Genomic DNA, 27,005 nt, shown 5'->3' with positions numbered 1-27,005 from the left:
TGGCCAATATTTCAACTAGCAGAGCTAGTCTTCTTCAGGGCCAGCACTATAATATAAGGAAAATAACGGCTCCCGTTATTTTCCTTATATTATAGTGCTGGCCCTGAAGAAGACTAGCTCTGCTAGTTGGCGGTCCCCCACGAAAAATATTGGCCAATAAATCTTGCCCTCCTGCCGTAAAAGAAACAACAAAACTAAAAACATTTTTGTACCAGCGCTTGCAATCAATTTGGTTTTATAAGCACGTAGAGTGGCTTCTGGTACGAGCATTTCTTGAACAAGAGATCCGGCAGCAGAGAAGCCCAAGCCAAAAAAAGTTTTTTCTTCGTTGCGTGGTCCCCTACATCCAAACTGTTTAAAAAAAATTTGGATACCGTTTTATTGTAGCACGCCTTCTTTAGAATGACAATAATAATAAACAAAATTAAAACCAGTTTATGTATTGTTAATAAAAAGAAGAAAGCAAGAAAAATAATGTCTCTTATACAATGAAATTATAAATTCAATTTTCGGAAGGCACGTTTGAATAACTTTCCGATGGCACGTTTCAAACGTACATTGGAATTATAAAAATTGTATTTTATAATTTCATTGTATAAAGTATATAAATTTTTCTTGCTTTCTTTTTTTTTCTTTTATTTTCATTTTTTATTTTTCATTTGTTTGTTTGTTTCAGGGGCGTTTGTTTTTGTTGGAGCTTTATGAAACGATCGAAATGAAGAAAAAATGAAAACAAATAAAGAGACGAGAAATAAAATATGCAGATAAATTCCTCTCCAGTGCCCGCAAGGCATTGTGGGTTATATATGGGGGAGGATTTGAATGTGACCGCCGGCGGTCGATCGTGCTGCCTTTGTTTAATAACACGTTATTGTGCTCATAAAAATACACAGGATTTGTCCTAAAGTGGAATTCTACCTCAAGAACATCAATGGGTATGTAACCTTGTAAATTGGAGCCGCATCTCATTTTTTAGGGTGCTAAAATCGTCGGGATTTTTAAAGTGGTTTGGTTCATTTTGATCTGTTTTCTTTACGAAAAGTGCTTGAATATTCAGACAGGGAATCCGCAATTCGCTGTGCCCGATGTATGAAAGTTTGCAATGGGGAAACGCTGCGATTCAACGATCAGCTATTTCACGCAAACTGCCTGGTTTGCCTGGGTATGTATTGGAAGGGTACGCATATTTTTAATCTCAATTTTTGTCCGCCATTTCGTATCGCGTGTCATTCAACAAAATCATTCGGCATTGAAATTTACATGTTTGAAATTCATGTCATATTTTTGTCTGTAACTTAGACGAACTCTGCCCGAGAAAATGGGGTGTTTACGGCTATTCGGCGGGATTAATGGTATCGCTTTAAAATTCTTAATATGATTGAGCGAAAATATATATTTTGAAGTTTGTCGGCGATATGTGCCCGGAATCCCACAAGAGTCTTGACGGCGCTCGCTTGCTCGCTTCCAAAACGACTTAAAAGGTTTCCTATCGCAAATTGATGATAAAATAAATAAATCAACTAGCAAGAGATAGAGAATGAAATCATTTTAATCTGATTATCTGGATAACGCTTATCCCAATGGGGTTTTAATTTTTTTCCGCGATCGAGAATTAAAATCTAAAGAAGCGTAAGTCTTTTCTCTGTTATTTTCGTTCAATCATTGTAAGCTTACTCAACTGTGTTTTGGTAAATTATTATTCATGACATGTGCAAATTCAAGTCGTTGTTTATATTTCCTCCCTTTTAGCTAACAAAATAATGCTTCAAATACTATTAAACATAATTACGTGCAATGTAATTATTTGTTCGCCGTTCTCAGCGTGACTTTTGCTACGCAAAACTGTCACAGTTGCCTTTTTGCCAGAACCACCTTGTGTTAAAAAATTTGGTTTCTGCTAATTATTGCTGGTTTATTGCTCGTTTTTAGTTAAAACTTTTAACAATCAAGACGAGTTTAAGTTGTTTTTGAAAAACATACATCTTTGATAATCAAATTCACAACAGCTTTGCTGAAAAAGTTTAACTGAAGTGTTTACACTGTGTTTATAAATACAGCAGTGCTGTACAAAATGGCACCTGATAACATCAGACAGTGTTAACAAAACAAATAAATATTTTATAGTTAACAGTGTCTGAGTGTTTTTAGAATTAACCCAGGGTTATGTTGTAGCCCTAGAAGGATTGACACTCCAATCAAAGTTTATTGATAGGTTTGTCCTTGGTTTTCTTGAGGATAATATTTTTGGGTAATCTCTCTTAAGTAGGGCACACTCGTTTGGGACTAGGAATAACAGAGTAAATGGGCTATTGCATTTAATATCCGCACCCCCCCCCCCCCCCACTTGTTGAGGATAGGTCTTTCATTCTTACCCCTAAAGAAATTCATTGAAAGGTCTACACCTCGAAGGAAATCCACTGAAAATGCCTTAACCCCCAAAGAAATTCTTTGAAAATGTGCTAAACCCACAAGAATTCCATTAGAAATGCATTCTTACCCCTAAGAATTCCATAACTTTTCACCCATTCCCCCTGAAGAATTCCTTTTTATTTTTATCTTACCCCTGAGGAAATTCCCATGATTTTTGTCCGAATTCTACCGTTCCTCAACAGGCCGGGAACAAAAATTTTATGCAATAGCCCAATGGAATATTGGGCTATTGAAAAAAAAAAAACACATATATATAATTAAGAAAACAGAATACTACTGGTGGCGGAGGTGACCTGAGAACTATTGTATCTATGCATGTGCGAGTTGCAAACAACCTTGGGCAGCAGGTCGTGTATGATTTCCCGCCAAATTAAACTGTTCCAAAAGAATGCGTATTCTGCTTGGTCCGAGTAGCCTTTATTCCATTCATTCTGCTATCTGAGGAGCAGAATGAACAGAATAGTATTCCGGCCATGTTGACTTTCTGCACACACTACATGTATGCCCCAACCCTCCAAGTTAAGACCATTTTAGTTGCCATGGCGACTAAAATTTTGGAGCTGGCAACTAAATTGGAACTGAAGTCGCCATCTTGCCGACCAAAATTGAGAAGAAGGATTGAAAGCATGAGCTTAATTTTGCGACTAAAATTTTTCACTGGCGACCAAACTTGAGCAGTCGGTGGCCAAATGGCCACTAAGGAAAAGAATAAACTTGGAGGGATGTGCCCATGCGTGGAATACTGCTGACCCCTAAGTTACAGAACAGAGGACTCCCATCAACACATTCATGCTAATGTTTTTGACTATGTTGTTTGTTTAAACAGTATGTGGCAAAGATTTAGCAGACGTTGGGTTCTTTGTGCAAAACAACCAATATTTCTGTCCTGAAGATTTCCAAGAACGTTTTGGCACAAAATGCCATGTTTGCCATCAATTCCTGGAAGGTGAAGGAATTAATATTGGTGGCAATGCATACCATGAGAGATGCTTTGTTTGTGCCACTTGTAGGTATGGCCTGTTTTTTTTTTTTAAGTTTCATTGTAAAGCTGAAATGTTTGTTTTATGTCAGCCTGCTTACATATTTTACTTTGTATTTAAAATAATCTTCCTCCACTGAAACGCAGGTAATAGTTATTAGTAGAAACTCAGCTGTGTTCTATCGGAAATCATCAAATCTGATTGGTTCTCCCACTGTTTTCTTTTCGCCGATAGAAAACATTTTGTCTTCAAAGTGCACAATATTGTAGGTTTTAATCCTTTAGAGTTTCTACTAAAACAATAAGACTACCCTTAGTCGTAGTCTAATTGTTAGATAGTTTTCTGTCGACTGTGGGCTGTTTCTCAGCCGACTATAACCTAAATGTGGGTCGCTTGTCAGCTAACTGTTTGCTGTTTGTCGGCAGACAGTTGCCAAGCAAATGGGATAATTTGTTTTTCACCTTTAAATACTGTATTTTGTGAATTTTGGCTGCTACAATGTACCGTAAATAATCTAATAAACGCCTGGGGCGTCTATTAAATTTTGGGGGTCCTGAGGGAGGTGTTAAATAGATATGAGGCGTTTATTAGAGAGGGGCATTTATTTCAATTGTACTGTAACAACAACAACAAAACAAAAAAGATGCGCATTTTGCTTGTGGAATAAAATAGAAAACAGAGTACGAATGGGAGATTAATCTAATCTGCGCAAATGCAAAGCCTACAGATGTCGTTCATAGTTTGATAATGATGTTTTGATTGTCAATTATGTTGGCATCATTGGCCTCTTTGATGTCCGAGTCAAGCAAAAACTTAACAGGGAGCCCAAAGGAATAAGCAAGTCTTGGTTTTGAGGCAATTCTTACGGGGCATCTATTAGACACGCGGGCGACAATTTTTACACGTCAGGGGAGATGTTTATTAGATAAGAGGCGTTTATGTGAGAGTGGGCGTTTAGATCATTTACGGTATAGGACGTACTTGATCAATGCTGAACACTATTTCAAGCACATCTATTCAATGGTAAAAAGTAATTGGGTCATCTTCGAAAGTCTTCTGATGTCTTCCAGAAGATTGAGACATCTTCACAAGTTTTTCCTTAACACAGTCATATTTGACTCTGTCAGTAAAAAAGATACATGTATTTGAATATTACTACTGGTATTGTTTGTATTAGAAATCCATTCCCTCCAGGAGAGAAGGTTGTGTCTAAAGGCAATGAATATGTCTGTCAGCAATGCAGTGCAAAGGAGACGAGCAGTGTCGACGGTAGAGGACACAAGCTTGAGAGTAAGAGCTTGTCACTTGTCATGGTTATTATTAATAATTAAGAATTTTCTCGAAAAGTGTATGAATCTCTTTCACACATATACGCATGTGTCAGACATATATCAGATATCTTGGACCATTCCTATTGTCAAAATTAAGAAAAGACCTGAAAAAACTTGCAAAAGTAAAGTTTAAATTACTTTCTTTCTTTATCTGAAAACTTGCAATAGACATGAAGTCTTTTAGTGTGGCTTTTATGAAATAACCCACCTGCCCCCAACCCCCACCCCACTCAAAACAGTAAGCTGACTTTGTTTTCTTTTCTTGTTTAGAGTGTGCCGGTTGTGGGGAGGATATTCGCAGTGGTCAGTCCTTATTAGCACTAGAGAAACAGTGGCATTTGTGGTGTTTTACTTGTACAAAATGTGGCTGCTTGCTGGCTGGAGAGTACATGGGCAGGTCAGTCTAACTAACTCTCCTGAAGTAATCACTCCTTGAGCATATCCTAAAAAAAAACAGACAGTCATACATAATTTGTATTCTTGATACGTGGTTGATGCATTAATGTTTCCAGACAACATTAAAACCTTAACACTTTAGAACAGATTTCTACAATAAATTGTTAATTATGTTTGACTGTCCTAAAGGAGCTCTCACTATTAGTACTAACTCTTTATTAATATACATTTATTTTTTTTTTAATCAGCATCATTTTCTTTGTGTGAGTGCTTACGTAGTGCAGAAATCATTTTTTTTTTATATATTTAAATTATCATGCCCATTTCCATCCCCTCACATGGGAACAGTCTGAGATTTGCACCAAAAAAATCTGAACTGATGTCAATTTAAGCAAAGAACTTCCATGCTAACTTTAGGAGCAATGTCACGGTATATCAAGTCATTTTTCTGATTCCTTTCAAATTGAAGGAAACCTCAAAATAATAGTTTTCTAACATAGAAAGACAACAAAGGAGTAATAATAATGCGAAAATAACCAAGAATGGTTTGGACTTATAAAGATTAAGACACATTTTGAAGGACAAATTTGAAAAACTTTGCCAATTTTTTTTCAAAATGTGTGTCCCTGATGTAGCTCCTTAAAGCTGATTTCCAGTCCGTACTGCGCAGACTCGGGGTTTGTTTACGTTTTTGTTTTGAATTCGTTGAAACGTTACACTTCGGTGACAGCATACATGACGTTTTTTAGTCCGCCATTACAGTTCGTTTCGTTCAAGAAGTTCCGATGAGCTGAAACGTCGGTTTGAAATAGCGTCAAGGTTCTTCTACTCGTTATTATTTGTTCTGCAAGGATATCTGGCGTTAATAATGAAGAAAAAGGTAAGTTTGTCGCGGAATTTTTAGTTTTGCTTGTAAACATTCCCTTCGTGTGGGCTCACATAAACATTGCAGCCGAGATTGCGCAGTACGGACTGGAATTCATCTTTAATACATTACAAGAGTACCTGACATTGGATATAATTTACACTAAGATAGCAGATCTTTTTGAGTCAGGTTTATTTAATAATTTATTTTTTAGGGATGGCAAGCCATACTGTGAGAAAGATTATCAAGCTGAGTTTGGTGTGTCTTGTGCTGGCTGTGGTGGTTATATCATTGGAAAGGTTCTTCAGGTAAATATTATGACTACAGCTGGAAATTACCTTATTACATGAAATTTTTGCGACACGTTAATTTCGCGATTTTGAGGTGCGAATATTTTGTGACACTTAAATTTCGCGATTTCGCGAACATTTTGTATTTTGAATCACTTTTAATTAACTTTGCGTTTTTGAGTAAATCACAATTTACACTTCCTTGGAAATATTAAAAACATGCCCTTGAATTTCGGACTTCATCAAAGGAACAATAACATCAAAATTAACAAAAACGCAAGGGCGGAACTAAATACAGAGCAGTTCTCAAAATGTCTACATACGTGTAGGTCATGCTTGTACATGCATGGGTTATTGTTCTTGAGTCAATTCGGACGACAACATTCATTTACATTGATTTTAGTGGTATTAAACTTATTACTTCTTGATTATTGACATAATGTGAGTCACTTAATTTTCGCGTCATGTTATGTTTACGACACATAATTATTGTTTGTGTCAGTTTAATTTTGCGGTTTTTTTTTTTGGAATCGCGAAATCAACATGTTGTGAATATTTCATGTATAAGATATTAATAAATTTTTGTTAGTGAGCAGTCAGTCAAGAATTTTAAATATTGTTAAAAACTATTTTGAACCTGGTTTGCTAAAAAACTAGTGTGTGTTACATGTAAATCCACAAGAGTCACTGAGTCACAAATAGACTTTAGGGGGTCGGCTCTATATGAGGATTGGGTTCCCCCCTGCCGACACCCTTTTTGCAATATTATTATTATTATTATTATTATTGTTATTATTTTCTCCTTTAAATTGCAATAAAGTTGTTATAATAATTGTGGCAGGTACACCGAAGTAAATGTACCTAAACCCTTTAGGCAGCTGGTATACTGGAGAATAATGCCCAAGAATGATTGTCCAAATATTAACAGTTGGTGTACGAGAGAAAAGCTTAGATGATACATATAACTTTAAAATTTTAGAAACAATCCTTCAGTAAAGGGCATTACCCTCCAATATAACACAAGCCAGCAAGGAGTTTTATTACTTATTTTAGTACTCTCCAATTAATTTCTACGATGTGCTTTATTGTGGTAATACGGAAAACAAACCTATACTGAACAGTGATAATCATGGCGTAACTGCAGGTGAAATGAATGCAAACTGATTTTTATATATTATTTTTCTTTTGATACCGTGATTTCATCAAAACGGTAGACCTAAAAAAGTGACATTTTTTGTTTGATTTGCACTCCTCAATAAACATTTCGGGTGACAGATATTAATTAAATCAGATGGGGTATAAAGTGGCTAATAAATAATAATTATGGTGATGATGAAGATGATGATGATGATGATTGTCTGATACCTGTCATCAGATTTTTGTACCACGTGATGTGTTTTGTCCAATGAGAGCAAGCAGAAATAATCAATGGGTCATAATTACACCTAACCCACCCACACCTTATGATGTCTTTTCATATCACCAGGCTGGTGAAAAACATTACCACCCTCAGTGTTCACGATGCGCAAGGTGTCATGGAGTGTTTGGCGAGGGACAGGAGATGTTTTTGCAGGGTGAGGAGATACTTTTTTGCAGCAATTTTATAAACTTAAGTCAATAACAAGTAATCATTATTTTAGTAATCCAAATTGATCTTTGGTCATGGATGCAGTGGTAGCCCAATGGATGGCCCATGTGTTGGTACTTGCAGGTCAAGTGGTCTTGGCTTTGGGCATGTGTGATCTTGAATAAGACACTCGACTCTTGAAATGTGTCTCTACTCAAGCCAGCACTATAAAAGGGTAATACATATAACTAGCAAATTATTGAAGCAACTCATGCTGGGCAAAAATGGCGATGGAAATACAGTTAATATTAATTGCTTCAGTACCCATTTATTGCTGGGATTAATATTATTGCTGGCCCTTCTTGGCTCCTGCTCTCCATTGAATTGGATCAAAATGAGGGGTTTATTCAACCAAAATGTAATCTTTTCCTGTGTACATTTTTGTAGGGTCTGAAATTTGGCACCCTGACTGTAGTTTTGCAGCACAACAGGATGGTGAACTGGACATGCGCTCAGTAAGTTATTGAATTTCTTTGTTTTCTCAATAACTTCTATCAGTGGTTACCTTATTGTTACTTATTTTCGCGGGCACTTAATTTCGCGAAAATGGAACAGGAATATTTTGCGAGACTTAACTTTTGCGATTTGGCCAAAAATACGTAATTAGCATAAAAAATACAATAGAAATCGTTTAAAATTAATTTTGGCGTTCCTTTATTTTCACGATTTTTTGAAAATCGCGAAAATTAAGTCCCGCGAAAATAAGTAACAAAAAGGTACGTGTTAAAAACTGGAAGATTGTGCTTCATTCAGTTAATAACATTTCTATCAACCAAAGGAGCAGCCAATACCACCAGTTTTTCTGTCTGTGGTGTGGATACTTGCCAGGATTTCCAGTGGCATGTAGAGGGTTGTGGGACATAATTTAGGTCTGTTGTGTAGCTCCCACTCACACTTTCACTTTTTTCCTAGGCAGCTCCAAGGGACGGGTATCAGAATGGTGGTAAGAAAACACTATGAAACTGTTATAATTTTTATATCACTCACTGTTAACAGCTAAACTATGTTACAGTTTATACTTACATATAAGGTGGCTCTTACTTGTTTAGACATTCCTGTCTTTGGCACATGTGTTCAGATCACTGTGATGTCACATGTGTCCAGTTTGTTGCCATGACAGTGTCAAAAAGTACATTAAAATATACCCTAGGTTAGACCTTTTGAGGCTAATGTCGACACCAATATAAGCCATCTTTTAGATCAACGACTGTACATCACCCTGTTTTTCATGACCAGTGCACATTCTAATTGATCACAGAAATTATAACATAAACTGAAATGAAACTGCAAGTGAAGCAAGTTGTTTTACTTGTAACAGATAAATGGACAGACTGGCAAGCCATGGAAAAATGTTCATGTAGTCAATTTTATAATTAATTTTATCTGTGTTCAGCAGATGACGAAGCCCACCGTCCCTCCCCTCCCACCAGAACTTCAGCAAGTCGCACAACAGATTGGAAAGTGAAGTATTCACCGCAGAAAGAAGAAGAAATGTACAGGCAGGAGCCTTGGAGAGGAAGCCAGGTTGGCAGCTAAATAGGGCTTCAAAATTTTTTAAATGAAGATGTTTTATTTTTTGTTATTGAAGGTTATGTTACGTGAGGAAACTTTTTTCCTTGCAACTTGGGATGCAACCCTTTACTTGTAACACCCCATTTCTGGAGCGATCTGTGGTCATAGCTTAAAATATAAATTAAAATGGTTTAAACAAATCTAAAAATAAAGGATACTCTAAATTTTCAATCGCCTTCTGCGGTCTTCACTCTAAATTTTCGATCGCCCTTCTTCTGAAGACCGCAGAAGGCGATCAAAAATTTAGAGTATCCTTTTATATTTTTAGATCTGTTTAAACCATTTTTATGTTGAAAGTTCAGCTACTTTTGAAAGAATTGTTCATTTAAGCAGTAAATATATACATGTACAGTACGGTAAAGGTTCATGCGTTTATCTTTTCGACGTCGATAACTTCAGCAGGGTCATTTGTCCGCAATAGGGGGCGCTTATTAGAATAGGGACACCTATAAGAATGGGGGCGCTTATAAGAATGCGGGCGCTGTGGGTGGGGCGTTGGGGTGTTTATTTCAAAAAAACAACACCCATCATTGGGTCCAACTTGTGAGGAATATTGCCTTGTGACTTCATGTTATTTTATTGTGCATCGCATGTAGAGCAACAAGGGCACCATAGGTGATGATGACCACTTTTTGTTCTACATTTTCACAGGGGCGGGGGTATAACTACAGGCAGTCCCTATTTTTTTGCAGAGTCCGTCAAGCTTGAAGCGAAATTTTTTTTAAGAGTCCATCAAGCTTGAAGTGAAAAAAAATATTTTAATTTTATTTTTTCGCTTTACGCTCGATGCACTTTGCGAAAAAAATTATTATTTTTCGCTTCACACTCGATGGACTCTGCAAAAAAATAGGGACTTCTCGTAGTCTAGGGTGGGGGCGCGGCAAAGGATAATTTATAATAATATTTTTATTGCTAAGTCAATCATATGACTTTGGGCATTCAGCGTGCTTCATTTTGTACACAGCACACTGATCTATTAATTTTGTATAAGTTCATCAATGTCCTGGGATCAATGTGGCGAGTTAAAAATGTTAATGGAAAACGAAAATTCTTCGTTTTTTACAGGAAGAGCAGCCTGCCTACCAACCAAGATATATGTCACACACAGACTCTAGAACATGTAAGTGTTCAGTGAAAATTATACACGTTTAGTATTTCAACGGAAACCTGTACATTGTGGTTGGATTATGGAACACTGTTACATTGTTGTTGGAATACACTCTTTTTTTGTTATAAGAATCTAGTTTATAAGAATATCGAGGCTGAAATTTGCGAATTTTTAAGAATATTTTAAGAATAAACCCGAGGCTGAGACTTTGAAAAGAATATAGTTTTTAGTTGAGACGAAATCAGGTATTTTCATTTCCGTCACTTTATCTCTGTGAGGAATGCTTTGTATAAAGCCAAAACGGCCAGGCTGCAACGAAAAGCAATGGTACATGTGGACAATGTAACACGATACAGATCTAGACACCAAACACTTGTACACAGCAAAAAAAGCATGAGTAAAACTACTCTTTTTTCTGAGTACAGTGGGTATTTTACTCAATATGTTGAGTCAGGATTACTCAAAATACGAGTAAGACTTTTAACCCCACATAATGAGTTGAAACAACTCTTTATTTTGAGTAAATCGATTGTGAGTAATATTTACTCAAACATGCGAGTAGAAACCTACTTAGCCGAATGAGTAACTGTTTCTGGCTCTACTCAAAACAGGAGTTAATTTTTCTACTCGGTAAAATGAGTTGAAACAACTTTTATTTTTGAGTAAATTTAGCATAAGTCATATTTACTCAAGAAGTGCACCTCTTAATGTATTTTACTCACTATTTTAAGTTATTTTACTCAAAATATGAGTAAATTACTTTAACTTGATATAAAGCAGACTAAAACGTGCTCCATTCAAAGTACTCCGAGTGTTGTGTATAATGCTACCAGCCGGAGTACATTTGAGTAATTACGTGTATTCTAGGGCCTGCGATTACTGCCGCCTCTCATCGCTCTCGCTGGTATGTGCGCTTTGTAGCAGATAATCGCAGACGCCAAGGTCATTTGGGTTGTCCGATCACGCAACAGCTACTTTTATCTCCCATCTGCCACAGAGCCTTTCCAATTTCTGCGGTGCTCTCCTGACCACAGACATGAATAAAATTCAAATTTTTAAGCGTAAGCTTTATGTTTATATGTGTAGTACTAATTTCGGCCGGTATATTCAAGTGAAACGCGATTTTGTTTTACGTACCGCCGAGAATGGCACGACGGGTACTGGGTACGAATTGTAATTGTTCATGCGCAGTTCCAGTTCTCCCACAGTCCCTTTCGGACGTGCGCACTTTTGGCGGTCATTTCAACGAATACTTCGGTTGTGTGGCGGTTGTATGAACCTTGGAAGTAGATGCTGCTCTTTCTTGCTTCTGTTGAAGTTCATAGCGTAATCCTGCATTTATAAAACTTATAACGCCACTTAATAGTTTATGGAACTTTTTTCAACGGATCTCAGATCGCCTGGATAGATCGGTACGGCTTCTTCAGCTGGTCAAGTCTCATGGAGTCAAAGCTGTCTGCGCGCCATTTTTCATTTCCAAACGATCGCTGTACAGGACCCGTACAGGTATACACGTAGACCTTCAAGAGGTACATTTAGAATGCAATTGTTCTTGGTGTATTTTATGGGTTTCTAATGAATATAATTTGAGTCGTTTTTAGCTTTCATGGGTATTTGGTTGGGCTTGACTTCTGTCATTCTGTTACATTAATTATAAGTCTCTATTGGATGAATAAATTACTAATCATGTGCCACATTAAACGTGTTTCAAGATCCTGGGGTTATTCAGTTGTAGAAACAAACACAATAGTTTCTTAAGTATAAACCTGCTGAATAATTTCTTTAAATATTTGAATTCAATTGAATTATAAATACATTTTAATTACATGGGTCCTAACTTAAAATTTATGCCTGCACTAGTAGATTTTGACCAGTATAAATTATTTCCATTCTCTTTTGTGCACAAAATCGTTAGAGCTTCTGATAAAAGTGCTTTTCAAAAACTATGAACTCCCAGAAATTTCAAATGAACGATTTAATCTTTCAAAGATTTGTTTGGCAATCAATTCATTATTTATTTTATGAGCAGACCTTTATCTCTATGAGTAAAACAGTTATTTGAAGACAAGTAAAAAATACACGAAATACTGAAACTAATGATCTGAAATGTTTGGAGCCTTGCTTCTGTATTTAAAGTGCCATGACACGGCTGTTGTGTAGGGTGGCATCAGCCACCTTGAACCAATAACTCACTCAAGTGGAACTCCGCTTGTTAGTGAGGACTTTAAGGCCAGGACACAAGGCATGTATAAACTTATGTTGATGCAGTTTCTGTTGTTGTGTTGGGTGGTGTACACACTGCCTTTTACCAGCACCATTTTTGAGTGGTTCCTGAAGCCGCTCATCAAAATGGAAATACATAAATTTATACCCACCAAATTTGACGTGTACATGCTTATGCATTTCTGTAAGCACTTTGGCAAGTGATTAAAGATAAATACACTGTACATGTATGAACAACATTACTGCTTGTTAAACTGAAAAGAGGAAATATGAAGCTTACTTACAAATGAGTTCTCAGCTGTCTCCAAACTTGAGAATACTGTTTACATGTACATTATTTTGAACATTTTCTGTTAAAACACATCTTAATGGCATTTTTCGACCAGTAGACATTCAAAAATGTTTATTTAAAATGAGAGATTTTGTTGAGTTCCCCAACAGCCCTTTGTAAAAGAAAGACCTTTAATTTGCATTCCAGTGTTACAGAAAGCTAAGTTTTGATTTGCAAAGAAAGGTAGAGTGGTTTTGGGACTGATCAAGACAAACCATTAATTCATTAACTCTTGGAATTCATGACAAAAAGTTTGGAGAAAGCAATACCAAACTTTGGGCTCATTTCATAGTGGGTAAAGTTTGTAATATCTTATTTCAGTTAGAATTTTATCACTTTGTCTGATGAGGTCTTTATATAATTTCATTAGTGTTGGGAGTAAGCTCTACATTGTAGTACCCTTTGGCTCCATTTGTTGATCAGGATATTTGCAATTTATGGATAGTATGTTTGTAATGTAACTGTAAAAGCTCATGTAACATTTATTTACATATTACATGTGTAAAAAAACCCTTAAAAATCCACCATCTTGCACATGATTTACTTGTGTGTAAGTGTTGCGGTCCCCGCTGCCTGTATGGTTGTCAGTAAATAAATACAACGGGAAAAGGAGCAAAACATGGAGTAATTCAAATTATTTTTTAATTGAACTTAGCTTAAAATAAGGCTTACTTAGTATGATCTTGTTTAAGAGTTATCCTTTGGATTACTGCAAATGTAAGGGTTTGTTGTATGTTTATAAAGAGGCTCAGAGTTTAGCTGCCCTTGTGTTAGTGAGGTTTTGAGGGGAAAGGGGTTGGCTAATTTTATTTGTAGAATTTGGAGTGAGGCTTGTTTGTTCAGGTGTATGGTTAACTGGATAATAATTATTATACATGTACAGCTGATTTGTCAGGTTTTTTTTTTTACTTTTTGGGTAGGCATCTTAGTCCTGTGTAGTATGGATCCATCCAGAGACACTGAGAGAGGAGCATTTGATGCACTGCACCTGTGAGGTAATAGCAGTTCATCTTTCAAATAGCTTACCATGGGAAGATGATTTATGTGCAAGCTTGGGTAATAAAAGTCAGAGACATCAAGAATGCCTCCAAGAAAAGATTTGCCATAAACAGCACTTGCTTACCCTTCTGTCTATATAAAATTCAGCTAGTCAAAGTCATGGTGATTGTTAAACATGCCTTGTGCATTCACTCCAAAATTATCACTCAATTTATAATTAAACAAATTTATGATTAATGACTGTGTTCAGAACAAAATGCAAGAATTGGTTGTCAGTAAATTATAAAAATCCCCCCCTTCAGCGATAATATTACTATTCAAGGATGATACATGTACTGTAAAATATTTTAAAAACTGATGAACTTGCCTTCATACATGTACAGTACAAAAATATATAATAAAATTCTCACTAAATGAGTTTAAACTGCCTTAAAAAAGTTAAAAGCTCCAGACGTTTCGGGCTTAGCCCTTCATCAGTGGAAAGTCAGGATTTCAGTTAAAAACGCTCGCTTGTGCCATGAAAACAAATTTGAGTTCAAAGGCACACGCGCGACACCCTAAAGATAGCGAAAATCTGAATTCAGACCATGTGGCTGACTGGTGCCCAGCTGGAAAATAAAGCGCATTTCCTGGCGTTTGCGGAGTTTATTTCCGCCGCAGGGCATGACGCCTCGGACTTGTGCGTCTTGCAGGGTGTGTCCGTTTGCATTAAAATGCTCTGCGACAGGAAATCCCGGCAGGTTCTTCTCAATGCTGCGGAGATGCTCAGCGAAGCATTCTCTTAATGTCCGGCCTGTCTTTAAACTCATTAAGTGAGAATTTTATTATATATTTTTGTACTTTTACAAGTGCCACGCAGCACAAGGAATTTTTTTTTACATTTATCATTGATTATTTACATGTACAGTAGTTGATCATTGGTTAATATTTGCACTAGTGAGTTTAGACTAACAAATCACAAGCCCAGGGCCAATTTAAAATATCCGTAAGCCTCATAAAATTGCAGGTGACGTCAATGCTCTTACAGCAGAAGCTTGATCGTTTAATGAAGGACCAAGGGACTGGCAAAATATGTTTGCCATAACAAGGCTTCATTTTATTGGGGTTCTTTTCCATGTACATATGTACATTTCACTATAACTGAGACTTCATTTTATAGAGATTTTTTATACCAAGGTTCCACTGTATAAAAGGAACGTGGGTTATCAGTGCACATAACTTACCACACATTTTTTTTTCTTTACAACAGGATAGTTCCAGAGCAGAGCAGATTGCTTCGTAAAAGGAAAAAACAAATCCTTTTGTAGTAATTTATCTTAATTTCAAGGGGACCCTTTATAAGCCAGGATGGGTTAATGTACACATACAACTGTACATGTACATATTTGCAGAAAACCTTGTAGAAGCTACACTTGGCCTCATGACTGCTTTTTATGTTTGCATGTATAACTTTTATTTAAATTTGAGGGGCTTACAAAATGCAAGATGCAATCTTCAATAATAATACTTCTCTTAGTTCCTTGCCCCCTGGTGGGGGATAGGGCCGGAAAAAAATAATAATACTTGCCAAATATAATTTACTGTACTCACCTATAAGAAGTGTTACGGTTCATATGTATAAGTTATGACTTACAGTACATGTAACCTTGATATTACAGTCAAACCAGACGTTCTTTTGTTGCGGACTTTGCAATTTTGCGTAGCAATGTACCAATATTGATTGACAGTTTGATCGAAGCAGCTTGCACCTTTCAATTCAAATTTGTTTGAGCTTGTTGCCAAGTTCTAGTTTTTATTTTGCTGTATAAATAATCCAAAATATTCTTTTGACTTCTGCAGATGTGATCGAGGCCACAAAGGCCAATTAACATGAAAACAAAATAATACCGGTAATTTACTTTTCTGCCATTTTGGTAAAAAGTGTATGCATGGGGAGGCTCCGCCGAGGAGGGGTATTTTTCAGGCAGTATCTCTACAGGAAATATGTGTATGGAGTACAATTTTATGTCCATTTGTTTTTATGAAATTGTTATGCTTTTTGTTTAAAGTAAAGTCTATAAGGTTTTTGAACTCTGGGCGGAGCCTACTCATGTAAAACCCGGGGTAGTCAATCAATATTGATAACATTCGATAACAATCGATAAAAATCGATTAATTTTTTCAAAAATCGATAAAAATCGATAAAAGATTTCGTTGTGAGTAATCGATAATTATCGATTTTTCAATGAGGGCTATCGATTTTATCGATAAATATCGAATTTATCGAAACTAAATTATCGTACCATTTTTAGAATGAAAAACACCAAAAGATATTAAAAAGCTCGCAGAAACACTTATTACAACTTCCCTGTTTGTTAATCGGTAAAAACTACTTCATACATCTTTTCTACAAACTTTTAGTAATACTCAGCGTGTGTTGAATTTGAAATCCACTTTAGATAGTAAAAAAATAAAGGTTACGCGACAGGCCTACGCGACGGTCCTGCGTTCGTGACATTCGCTCATTTGCCGTTATATGTTTTAATTCGGTCTTTCGACCTTATTTCCTTCTGACTTCTTTCTGAGGGTTCTATTTTATATGGAAGCATTATGTACTTGTGGTCTAGGAAGTGTCTAGATAGAGGTCATTTTTCTTCGCTGCGAGTCAGTAGAGTTCAAACGCTCCCTCAGCGGAAACAGGATGATTTTTATCGATTCTGATAGCGATCGATGAATCCGATAAAATCGATAAAATTAACACTTTGTCGGCTTGTGAGTATCGATTTTTATCGATTGACCGATACAATCGATATCGTTTAAAATCAATTTATCGATAGATATCGATTTATCAATTGATTTTCCGATATCAATTTTTATCGCTTGACTACCCCGGGTGTAAAATATAAAGTATTGTACCCCCTTCCCCTCTATGGGGTTTGAGGTGACTGTTTTCTGACATCTGTACATTATTCAGTAACCCCTACACTATTTCATTTAGCATTAGTACCAGAATTTTTCTTTGGCAAAAATTATGAGTTAAATTTTAATCCCTGGCCACTAATTAATAAGTATTTAACATCAACAGTGTTCACAGATACTTTCTCCCCTGCCTAGCTACCATGATTAAAGAAAACAGCAAAGTCACCTATTTGCTTCACCAATGAAGCAAATACCATTTACCATTTTCTTTGCAATGTCTGTAATAACAGCCCTGGTACAGCTGTACAAAGATGAAAATATGATTGTGAATAGTCATACAATATCAGTTTTATTATTATATACTAATATAAATATGATGTAATTATGCTAATGAAAAACAAAAATAGAAAATGGTAGCAATTATTTCAGTTGTATGTACAATTAATTTATATATATACATATTGGAAAATGAAAGAACCTATATTCTGACTGCATTTTCCGGTAGGTTTCAATTTCTTTATTTTAACTGAAAGCTGGCTGTGCAAATGAGTAGAATTCATAAAAAAAATACACTATTGTTTATCTCTTATTAATTACTTAAAAATTGTTCATCTGTTTGTTATAAAGGTTAAAGTTATAGCTAGTGAAGTAAAAGTGTTCATGAAATAGTCAGTAATAATTTATACCTCTTAAAATAGACAAATTATCAGAGCTAAATTGATGCCTGTGGATAGAATAAGAGCAATAATGTAACTTAAGTAGGACTTGATTTTAATTAGTATTTCATTTAACACTTCAAATTATATTCAAAAGAGAGTCTGCAAAAAATTCATTTTGTTCAAAATGTTAGTATATAGAGTATTTTTTCTATAAGGTTTTTTACTCCATAGCTTGAGTACGATTTGTACTCACTGTATGAGTAAATTTTTATTTGACTCAAAATGTAGAGTATGTTTTACTCAATTCACGAGTAAATAATTAGTTTACTCAAAATAAAGAGTCAGTATGGATGCATTTGTCTTGAGTAGTTTTACCACTAAATTTGAGTTAATTTTACTCAACAGCTGAGTACTTTTACTCATATTGCAGAGTAAGTTAACTCATCCTGAGTAAACTTACTCAATCGTGTGAGTATCAACAACTCAACATTTCTGCTCAAGTTTACTCAATAAAATGGGTTACCATGGATGCAATGAATTACTCAGTTTTTTGAGTTCACTTTACTCGGCTTTTTTTGCTGTGTAATTGATTACCCAATACTTGCTAAAAGGGAAATGTCAAATGGTATTTTCTAAGAATGTTCATAAGAATATTTTCAGCCTAAAATCGGCAGAAAAATAAGAATATTCAACCTGGGTCGGAAAAACTGTATTCTTATATAAAAAAAAAGAGTGTATTTGGAACATTGTGTTTGGTTTGGGGTTCTCCCAAGGTTTCACATGAATGACTCACTTCCCTAAGAGAGAACAATAGATCGAACAACAAGAACAATGCCACTTACAGGATAAATAGAATTAAAAGCTTATGAGAGCTGTTATGCTTCTAACATTTATGGGTGTTTTACTAAAGCTAAACTTGCATATAGCTTGGTTTTGTTATAACACTGTTTTTTTGTGTCATCAACACAACTTTACACAAAATTATTATTTTAACTTTTTTAAGACGCATATTACTATCATAGACGTGTAGCTACATGGACCTGATTATGATAATTGTTTATTTTAATCAGATAACAGTGGTTCATATGTAGAGATCACTTCAAGGAGAGAGGTAGGAAAAGTCTTCATTTGTTATAACTGCACTGATACATTTGTCAATTGTGTGTTTACTATGCTTCAGTGTTCGCAAGGAGTGTTCATTGAGTGATCCAGATTGTCTGCATTGCTTAAAACTTATATTTGTTACAAGGTTCCAATTATTGTACTTTGTGTCATTAACTTTTATTTCTCGTTCTTATTTGAAGGCAAATCTCAATGAAGCACCACGAGAAACAGGCAAGTACTTTCCCTCCCTGACGGCTACCCACCCTGTATGTGTTTAGAAAGTTTTCTCAGCGCGCGCGCTCGATGCAGCCTGAGGGTTTTGTTTACCGAAACCATGATACTCCTGGATGCTAAAAATCTGTTGAGTAAAACAGAGATATTCCTTTTGTGACTTTAGTCGTTCAGACACTCAAGTTAACTGAAAGAACGCAGTGTATCAAACGAGATGTGGGAAATCACACCAGATACGAAGCGTACATTTAAAAACTCAGGCGCAATTGAAGGTATCGAGTTTGGAACGAAGTTTAGGAATGCCTCCTGCCAGTTGGGGTTTTTAACAAGTTTCTGTTCGATTTATTATATTTGTTCATCTATTTACAGTGTCCTCAATTAGCACAACAGTGCTAAATACATTGACACTTAAATAAGTTTTATTTATTTTTTCGACGTTTTTGCTTGTTTACAAGCTAAAAACGTAGAATAGGGGTTATGTGAACAAAATTTGGAACCACATATTTGTAAACTCTCAAGGGACTTTTTTAATTTCTCAAGGGACTGTTTTAATTTCTCAAGGGATTACTTTCCGCTGTGGGTGATCACTTGCTCGTGAAAAAAACGTGACTTGTCACATTTACAAACGTTATATAACAATTTTAAATGTGGCATGTCAGCTTTCTTATCTCAAAGCACGTGTGTCTGAAAGGCGATCTATAAAAAGCGTCGCACAAACAATGGATTGCGTAACTAAAACACGAATAAATAAATCACTAGCACTTACATCGTTTAAAAATTACAAAGGTCAAAAATAAACCATACCAAAAAACTCGCTCTTTTCAAAGATATTATTGAAGTTAAAACAAATGCAAGAGATGGGGGCTTCTTTTAGCTTAGGAGCGGTTAAAAATTAGGCCAAATTTGGTCACTACATGCAAATGCCATTCGATTTCGTCATCAGCCTAGGTCGTTAGGGACGTGACCTCGCGTTGACAGGGAATGACAGCAATGTTGCATGAATCGGCTTTACAACATGCGATCGTATCTACGCAGTTCGAGTGGAATTTCAGCAAAATTCTTTCGTATTTCATCTTCAAATATAATTCGAAAGCATTCACTGTATATATGGCTTTTGTTTAATCCTGGGTCTTGATATCCGACCCTCGAAGAGCCTAGACAAAACGCAGCTTGAGTATAACGATTTGTTAACGCCGCAATAGAGTGAATTCGTGTAACCCGTTTTTTATATGTTAATGAGTCGTATAATATTCTAATGTTTGTGTACAATAAAACAATACACGAGTGGTCAGCAAACCTCAAAGAAATCACTTTAATAGTTATACAGAAAATAAGTATAAACAGGACGTGTCTTTCTTTAAGCACTTCAAGAACATGTTCAACCTAAATCGAAATTTAGCGGTCTGGTTCAAATCACGCAGGATTTAGTCATTTCACATTGTTGTTTTTCAGAAGATGGGAAAGAAATTTGCCAAGAGTAATAGAACACGTGCACAGCTATTTTCCTGCTCATTAAACCATTTGTTTGCTAAACAAAAGTTGTTTGTCATCGTGATTTGCTAAAGCTCCCCATTTGATTGCTCGCGCAGAATTGTGTTACAGTCAAGTTTAATTTGTTTTTCTTTACGGGATGTTGAATATAAAATGTTTGTCTAAAATCGCAAAACAATTCAAGGCATGATAAATTTTAAGCCCCGTTATCTGTTTTGTTTTTTACATATTGGTAAATGCTTGAATTTTAACCTGACTTCCACATGCAAATAATTACGATTTGTCCGCAATTTTTTTGTTTTCCTGTACAGCTCATTTAAATATTACACGGCGCATTTGCATATAAAAAACGGGTTACACGAATTCACTCTAATATTATATGCGCAATGTTTTCTCCGACAGTAGTCGGAAATATCCGTATTTTTTTCGTGCTTTTTCGTGGAGCAATCGTAACGATACGGCCTTGAACACATTGAACAGCGGTCTACCTGTAACAATTCAAATATGGCGTCGCAAAAACAAATCGTCGAACGCATATTTTGCTGTTTCATTTGCTAATTTCGCTGCCGTAATCGACTGCCTCGAAAGGTCCTTGCAATTTTAAAGTATAGAATTGTCAGATCTCGGTGAAATTTGCACTGTTTATTTGTGTAATGTTAAGGAATATGTGTATAAATGCCTGGCGCGGACGAGCCATTTTTGACAAAATTGTATGGCTGCATTTCCTCCGCGAGGATAGGAAATTGTTAAACTAAACTTCAAAGAAACTGTAATGATAAGTTCGAAGAACAATGCATAGGATAAACCTTCGACTCATACTTCATGCAAAAACGTCGATATCTCGAAGAGACTTTGATTTTATTTTTATGCCTATCAAACGTCGGAAGCGAAAGTCTTAGTCTTAACTAATCTAGTAAAACCAACTATATAATGTTAGTTCACAATATATATAAATGAAGTTAAAACGGAGTCAGAAAACAAAGCGAGAAAACACTCAGCCCTCTCCGTCGACGAGCGAAAGCAGTTCGGAGAACAACACGAAAGCGGATAATACGTTGCAAAATGCATTGTGGTACCCAAGTTCTAGGCGACAATGCTTTGCGTTTTCAATCTAGCCGCAGACCACAATGCCTCATTTTTGCATGAAAAGTGAAAGAAAGACCCGGATAGGGTTGCTGCTTCGGTTGGTCATTTCAGAATTTCTGCGGCAGCAATAAGATTATTATCCTTTAGAATATAGCCGCTGTATACGCGCGATGGAATTCTAGCGGGCATTATTTTTTTATAGAACATGGAAAATCATCTTCTAGTAGGTAAATAATAACTCAATTCTGAGTGGTAAGAAACGGAGTGCAGAAAAGTGTAACAAAACTTGGATTCGTAGCATGAGTGCAAATTACGAAGATTTCCGAAGGTTGTCAAAAAATTTCGAAGTTTCACGAAGGTCATTCAAAGACGTCCAATGACTTAGAATATTACCAGGTGAATTATGAGTAGTTTCAGAAATCTTCTTATTGGTTTACAAACTTGGCTTCTGAGGGTTGTTACATGTTCATTTTCTCTTGTTTTCGTTGGCCGGAAGTCTTGACAGGCTTTTAATGCGATAACAAACGAAAAAGACTGGACAAATCTTTGCTTTCTAACTTTTGTATTTCCTGTAGGTACCAGAGCCCCTTTGGACATGCAAGAATTTGAAGGATTCGAAAGAGAAGTTGACAAGAAGCCTCTGGTAAGTGGGGTGGGGAGACTGATGAGCAGGGTATAGTTAAAGGTTAGGTAGGGTGGGGTGAGGGGTGAGGGGGTGAAAGAGGTAGGGTGAAGGGTAAGGAAGACTAAGTAGGGTAGATCGGTGAAGGTTGAATATGTTAGGGTGAGACGAATTTTGATTTCGAGTGCAATTTGAGATAAATAAGCACGAGTAAATTTTTTAATTTTATTATTATTGATGAGACGCTAAATAAGTAAATAAAAAAACATAAATTTTAAGAGGAGGCCTCCAATCACCTAGGGGTGGTTTTCAGGAGGGTCTTCTGAAAAATAAATGTTTAACCTTAAAATACATTAAAATCTAAAATATAATAAAAAGATAAACTATGCGGTACGCTAACTAAGATTAAAAATTAGAAAATAATTAAAATACTATAATAAGGTTAAGAATGATTTAATAAAAACTGTTTAGTTTGTATTTAAAAATAGTTTTCGGCATATTTCTTTAAAACACTAGGTAGTGTGGCCAGTAATAATGGCTTTATAAAATGTTTTCATTTTACCCCATTCCTTCTTGGCCTACTGACTTTGGGCATGTGCCATTTCGGGTATTATATCTATTATAACCGTGTTGTTGGTTCATGGTGGATCTAAAAACACCGAAATGTTCGGGGATGCTCCTTGCATCTTGCACAACACAAACCGATGACCAAACCGCCTCGCATTTAAAGAACCCACCCAACGACGTCAGGGCCTCTGCTGATGACATTTTCGACTTAACGATCTTCTTAGCTAACTTACATATTTCCTTTAAATTCGACCTCTCAAATAGAAGTAGGACAAAAGTAGGTTGAATTCATTGTTATTTAAAAGATAAATAAAGTGTTGCGTGTAGCACTTTGGCTTTAAAATTCGTTTCGGGAAAACCCTTTCATCAGTCTCAAATGAGCTCATTTGGGACTGATGAAGGTTTTCCCGAAACGTGTATCTGTTTATCAAGAACAATTAAGCAGTTTTTGAACAAATTATTTACATGACTTCATTGTTAGAATGTCAAATCTTTTGGAAATGTCTTGGGATATGTCTGTTTTTTTCTTCTTCTAAGAACTGAGCGTTTGAGAAAACAATCGCTCCCTTTCTTTAAACGCTGCTTTCTTAAACCACTAGTAATTTCCATGCGCTTTGGAAGATACATGCAAAACTGCCCGTCTTAAGCCGTTTTCCTTATCTGTCGTCTTTACAAAGTGTTCTGAAATTTTTACCCGACGTTTTTTGTATAGGTAATCACATGATTTCGAGTGCAATTTGAGATAAATAAGGACTCGTAAATTTTTCAAAGACTACAAATTGCACAAGCCCGTAGGGCATTGTAGTCTTTGAAAAAATTACGAGTGCTTATTTATCCCACATTGCACCAGAAAAATAATGTGATTACTTATTAATAATATTCATGAAAAAATTGCGAGAAAATAACATGCGCAAATCTCGTACAAAAACAATTTATTCAAACTCGGCAAATATCATCACGCATTCATTCAAAGCAAGGTCAAAGCCCAAACAACATACTGGTTCCTCGATGTTTTAAAAGTTTTTTAGTTGAAAAATCTGGCTAAACAGTAAAACCAATTGTCTGAATAAAAGATTCTGGGTTTTACCTCTTCCAGATCGAGATTTTTCTTCTGCTAATTCCACTTGTCGACGGCCAGCCAAGTGAAGCTGTTTCGCTTTTCATTTCAACACTTCCTTGGACGGAACAATCCTCTCTCTCGTACAATAGAAAACTCAGAAGTTCTGTTCTCTAAGTACAGTGTCTTTCAAGCGATGTTAGCATAACTTTGCGACTATCTGGTTCATAATCTTCGACAATGTGTTTGTTTTTGAATTCGGCGAATTCGGCGTAAATAAATTTGCTCAAGCAAAGCGTGAAGCTTAGTCGGCTTGGAGTTTCGATTTCGTCTGCAATTTCCTTCTTAGGAAACCAGTTATTTCAAAACGAGAATGAAACACCAATGCTTTTCAGTGCTATGGTATTTACAGCTGTCTTCTGGTCCTCTACTGTGCTCAAAACGCCAGCCATTTTTTTCACTCGCATCTCGAAGCAGATCCAAACTTCGCGCCATTCAAATCGTGTGGAAGCGTTTGATTGGCAATTATCAAAACACCAGTTACGGATTAGATGTAAATCTTTTTGGATAGTGTCCTTGCTTCGTCAGCATCACCAACTTTGAAAGACAAAAGAAGTTTGGTGTCATCCACGTAGCATTCGGTTGAACAACTTTGCTTTTTGAAAACTCTGAGACAAAGCTTCTCAGCGAGTTTTTAAATTATTTTTTTTTTTTTTATTTCTTGCATTTTCCTTTCTATTTCTTTTTATTTTTTATAATAATAACTAGGGTACACATTTTAAATTTTACATTTATTCAACTTCATTATTGTTCACTGAAAAACCTCTTTAGGAGTGTTCAATAAAATTTTATCCTTATCCTTTTATCCATTGGCCCCCTGTGGCTGCCTTTGTTTATAAACCAATCAGGATGCCGCGTTTGTTTCTTTTTTTTTTTGCACTGAATTTCGTCATTTCTGCATCGAATTTCCTAAAAACTGCATTTCTCTAAGCCAATCAGATTCGAGAATTTTTTTGATGTATATTATTAATCAGTAAAAACACCTTTTTTCGTAGATTTTCGCCTACAAGGACCTCAAGACGACAAACTACAAGTTACCACGAGGAGCCGACAAGACTAAACTCGAGGTACGTAAGATTGAACATTTAAAAATTAGATAGCTTTTAATCTTAAATCACACCATAAACCGAAGTCCCGTAAAAACTGTAGTGGATGCTTTCTTGTGTTTATCCGAAACTCAAAGACTTGTTATAATATTGTTGTTTTAGTAGGACTTCCAAACGCCGTAAAAAATTGTTTATGAAAATATTACTAAGGAACAATTATTATGATTCAACAATTAAGGTAAATTAACCGCCTCAGCGAATTTGAAAAGCCGACCAAGGGTTGACGCTAGAAACGTCGGCTCTTCGATGCAGCACAACATCTTAAGAAACTAATGGCTTTGCTTGTAAAAGCAGGATTACACGGAACAACTTGCAAAATCGAACACCGTGTAACATGGTACCCGGGGACGATTTTTCGCGAAACGTTTGACTCGGCAACACGTTGCGAGTTTCTGAACCCAAGTCAAAAACTCACAACGCACAATGACGAATATTTAGAAAGTTGCCTCGTGTAACAGGATCGCCGTCGATTTTTTGCGCAACTCCTTCCCAGAGTTCTGTTCAACATGGCCTGGATGCGCGTTGTTCAGATACGCGAAATGTTTCGAGTTGGCGTTGCGCTAAAAATGGTCTCGTGAACATCATGTTGCCAAGTTCGTTTTGCACGATGTTGCGCGAAAAGTTGACTCGTTTAACATACCACGAAAAGTTGACGCGGTGTTGCGCGAAAAATCGTTGTTGCAAGTTGTTCCGTGTAACACCGCTTAAATATCGCGAGATATTTGCACTAGTTTTTTTTGTACTAGACTAAGCGGAAATGGAAAATAATCGATTTTATTGACTGTGTATTGAGATTATATTATATTGTTGATACTGTTTTATTAGACGTATCTGAAGGATGAAGAGTTCCACGAAGTGTTCAAAATGACAAGAGATGAGTTTTACCAGCTACCACCTTGGAAACAAGCGTCTAAAAAGAAAGAAGTTTTGTTATTTTGATTTGTTTTTCGATTATGATCCGTATGGCCAGTTTTACTAAAGCAGGATTTACGCTAAAATACTATATGATAACAGACCATGTATTAGAAGAACTGCACGACTTAACCAAGTGCCTGTTTTGATTCTATGAAGGAATCTCTGTTTAGTAGAAACACAAAAGAAACTATTTTCCTTCAAAACCAGTTTTTTTTCTTCTTTTTTTTTTCTTTTTGCTGTCGTAACTAGTACAAAGAGTAAGTATAGTTAAGTTCTCGCAGGCTTCTAGTTTAACGAGTAAGATCTTAATTTGTGAAAACTCAGTTAGTTTGAAATATATTTTCTGCATGTTTTCCAAGAAATGATTTTAATCGACTTTTAGTGCTGTTGCTGCTGTATTTTTTTTTTTTTTTTTTTTTTTTTTGCAGCCTCATGTCGTGAACAAGAGGGTCCTGAGGGGGAGGAGGGGGGGGGTTCTATTGTTTTTTGTTTGTGATTTCCCGTCCTAGTGACCCTTATCTCATATTCCCAATGAAAATTTGCCCAAATCCCAGTTCCCATTTTACCCCCATCAGGCCCCTCATACAATAAACCAGACAGAAAGACGCAGCTTGTTTTGCTGCAGAGAAGGCAGAACTTTGTTTTCATTGTTCAGGGATGTTCAAGGATCGCTTTAAGAAGGAACAAAATTGATTAATACGGTAAAGTTCCGGAAGTAACAACTCTTTGAAAGTAGGGATAAAGTATCGTGGCTATAACGGACGTTTATTTTTGATGAGCCTTCGTTTTAAGAATAATACATTTTTACTCCATTGTAAGGCAAAATCTTATCAACAACTTTTGTCTGTAATTTTATCCTTTATTTCTTAAATTGGATTGTTCCTCAAACTCTGTACGGGGCACGTTTTAGCTACCAGATGTAGCAATCCCCCGTATTAAGAGATAGAGCGGTTTTCACTTGAGTGTCGGTTTCGCGGCATTGGTTTTGCTTGCTACGCGTTGTGTTGGTTTAATCTCCCCCACTTTCTCCCTCCCATCATGCGCGCTCGCGCACGTT

The 27,005-nt window shown here is 36.1% G+C and overlaps 1 protein-coding gene and 2 long non-coding RNA genes across 4 annotated transcripts; all 3 read left to right on the top strand.

Annotated features, from left to right (window-relative positions):
• The first annotated feature begins 808 nt into the window (after positions 1-808).
• LOC144642928 (actin-binding LIM protein 3-like) lies at positions 809-26,910 on the top strand. 2 transcript variants are annotated; one of them, XM_078502034.1, is made up of 16 exons: positions 809-935; positions 1,058-1,162; positions 3,257-3,440; positions 4,588-4,700; positions 5,012-5,138; positions 6,217-6,310; positions 7,779-7,866; positions 8,307-8,374; positions 8,832-8,862; positions 9,316-9,443; positions 10,557-10,611; positions 18,780-18,820; positions 19,014-19,044; positions 22,197-22,264; positions 24,923-24,994; positions 25,859-26,910. In XM_078502034.1, the coding sequence occupies exons 1-16, from the start codon at positions 932-934 to the stop codon at positions 25,970-25,972; spliced, it is 1,323 nt and encodes a 440-aa protein (XP_078358160.1). In that variant the 5' UTR covers positions 809-931; the 3' UTR covers positions 25,973-26,910. The 2 variants fall into 2 exon arrangements, with proteins under 2 accessions (XP_078358160.1, XP_078358159.1); XM_078502033.1 differs by having other exon boundaries at positions 9,313-9,443.
• On the top strand, positions 11,356-15,657 carry LOC144642985 (uncharacterized). Its single transcript, XR_013568820.1, has 3 exons — positions 11,356-12,128; positions 14,074-14,148; positions 15,402-15,657. It is a non-coding gene; the product is annotated as an uncharacterized LOC144642985 (long non-coding RNA).
• On the top strand, positions 15,686-18,064 carry LOC144642987 (uncharacterized). Its single transcript, XR_013568822.1, has 2 exons — positions 15,686-17,038; positions 17,130-18,064. It is a non-coding gene; the product is annotated as an uncharacterized LOC144642987 (long non-coding RNA).
• Positions 26,911-27,005: the final 95 nt, after the last annotated feature.

Source organism: Oculina patagonica, chromosome 2 (assembly GCF_052425735.1).
Source record: "Oculina patagonica isolate OP01 chromosome 2, crgOcupat, whole genome shotgun sequence".
Lineage (NCBI taxonomy): Eukaryota > Metazoa > Cnidaria > Anthozoa > Scleractinia > Oculinidae > Oculina > Oculina patagonica.
Note: the sequence above shows the minus strand (reverse complement) of the source record. Positions and strands in the feature narration are given on the sequence as shown.

Excerpts from the sequence above, each read along its gene's own strand:
- LOC144642928 (XM_078502033.1), top strand. Across the intron at positions 6,311-7,778 it reads TCATTGGAAAGGTTCTTCAG|GCTGGTGAAAAACATTACCA; the intron begins GTAAATATTATG and ends TCATATCACCAG. Across the intron at positions 9,444-10,556 it reads AGCCTTGGAGAGGAAGCCAG|GAAGAGCAGCCTGCCTACCA; the intron begins GTTGGCAGCTAA and ends CGTTTTTTACAG.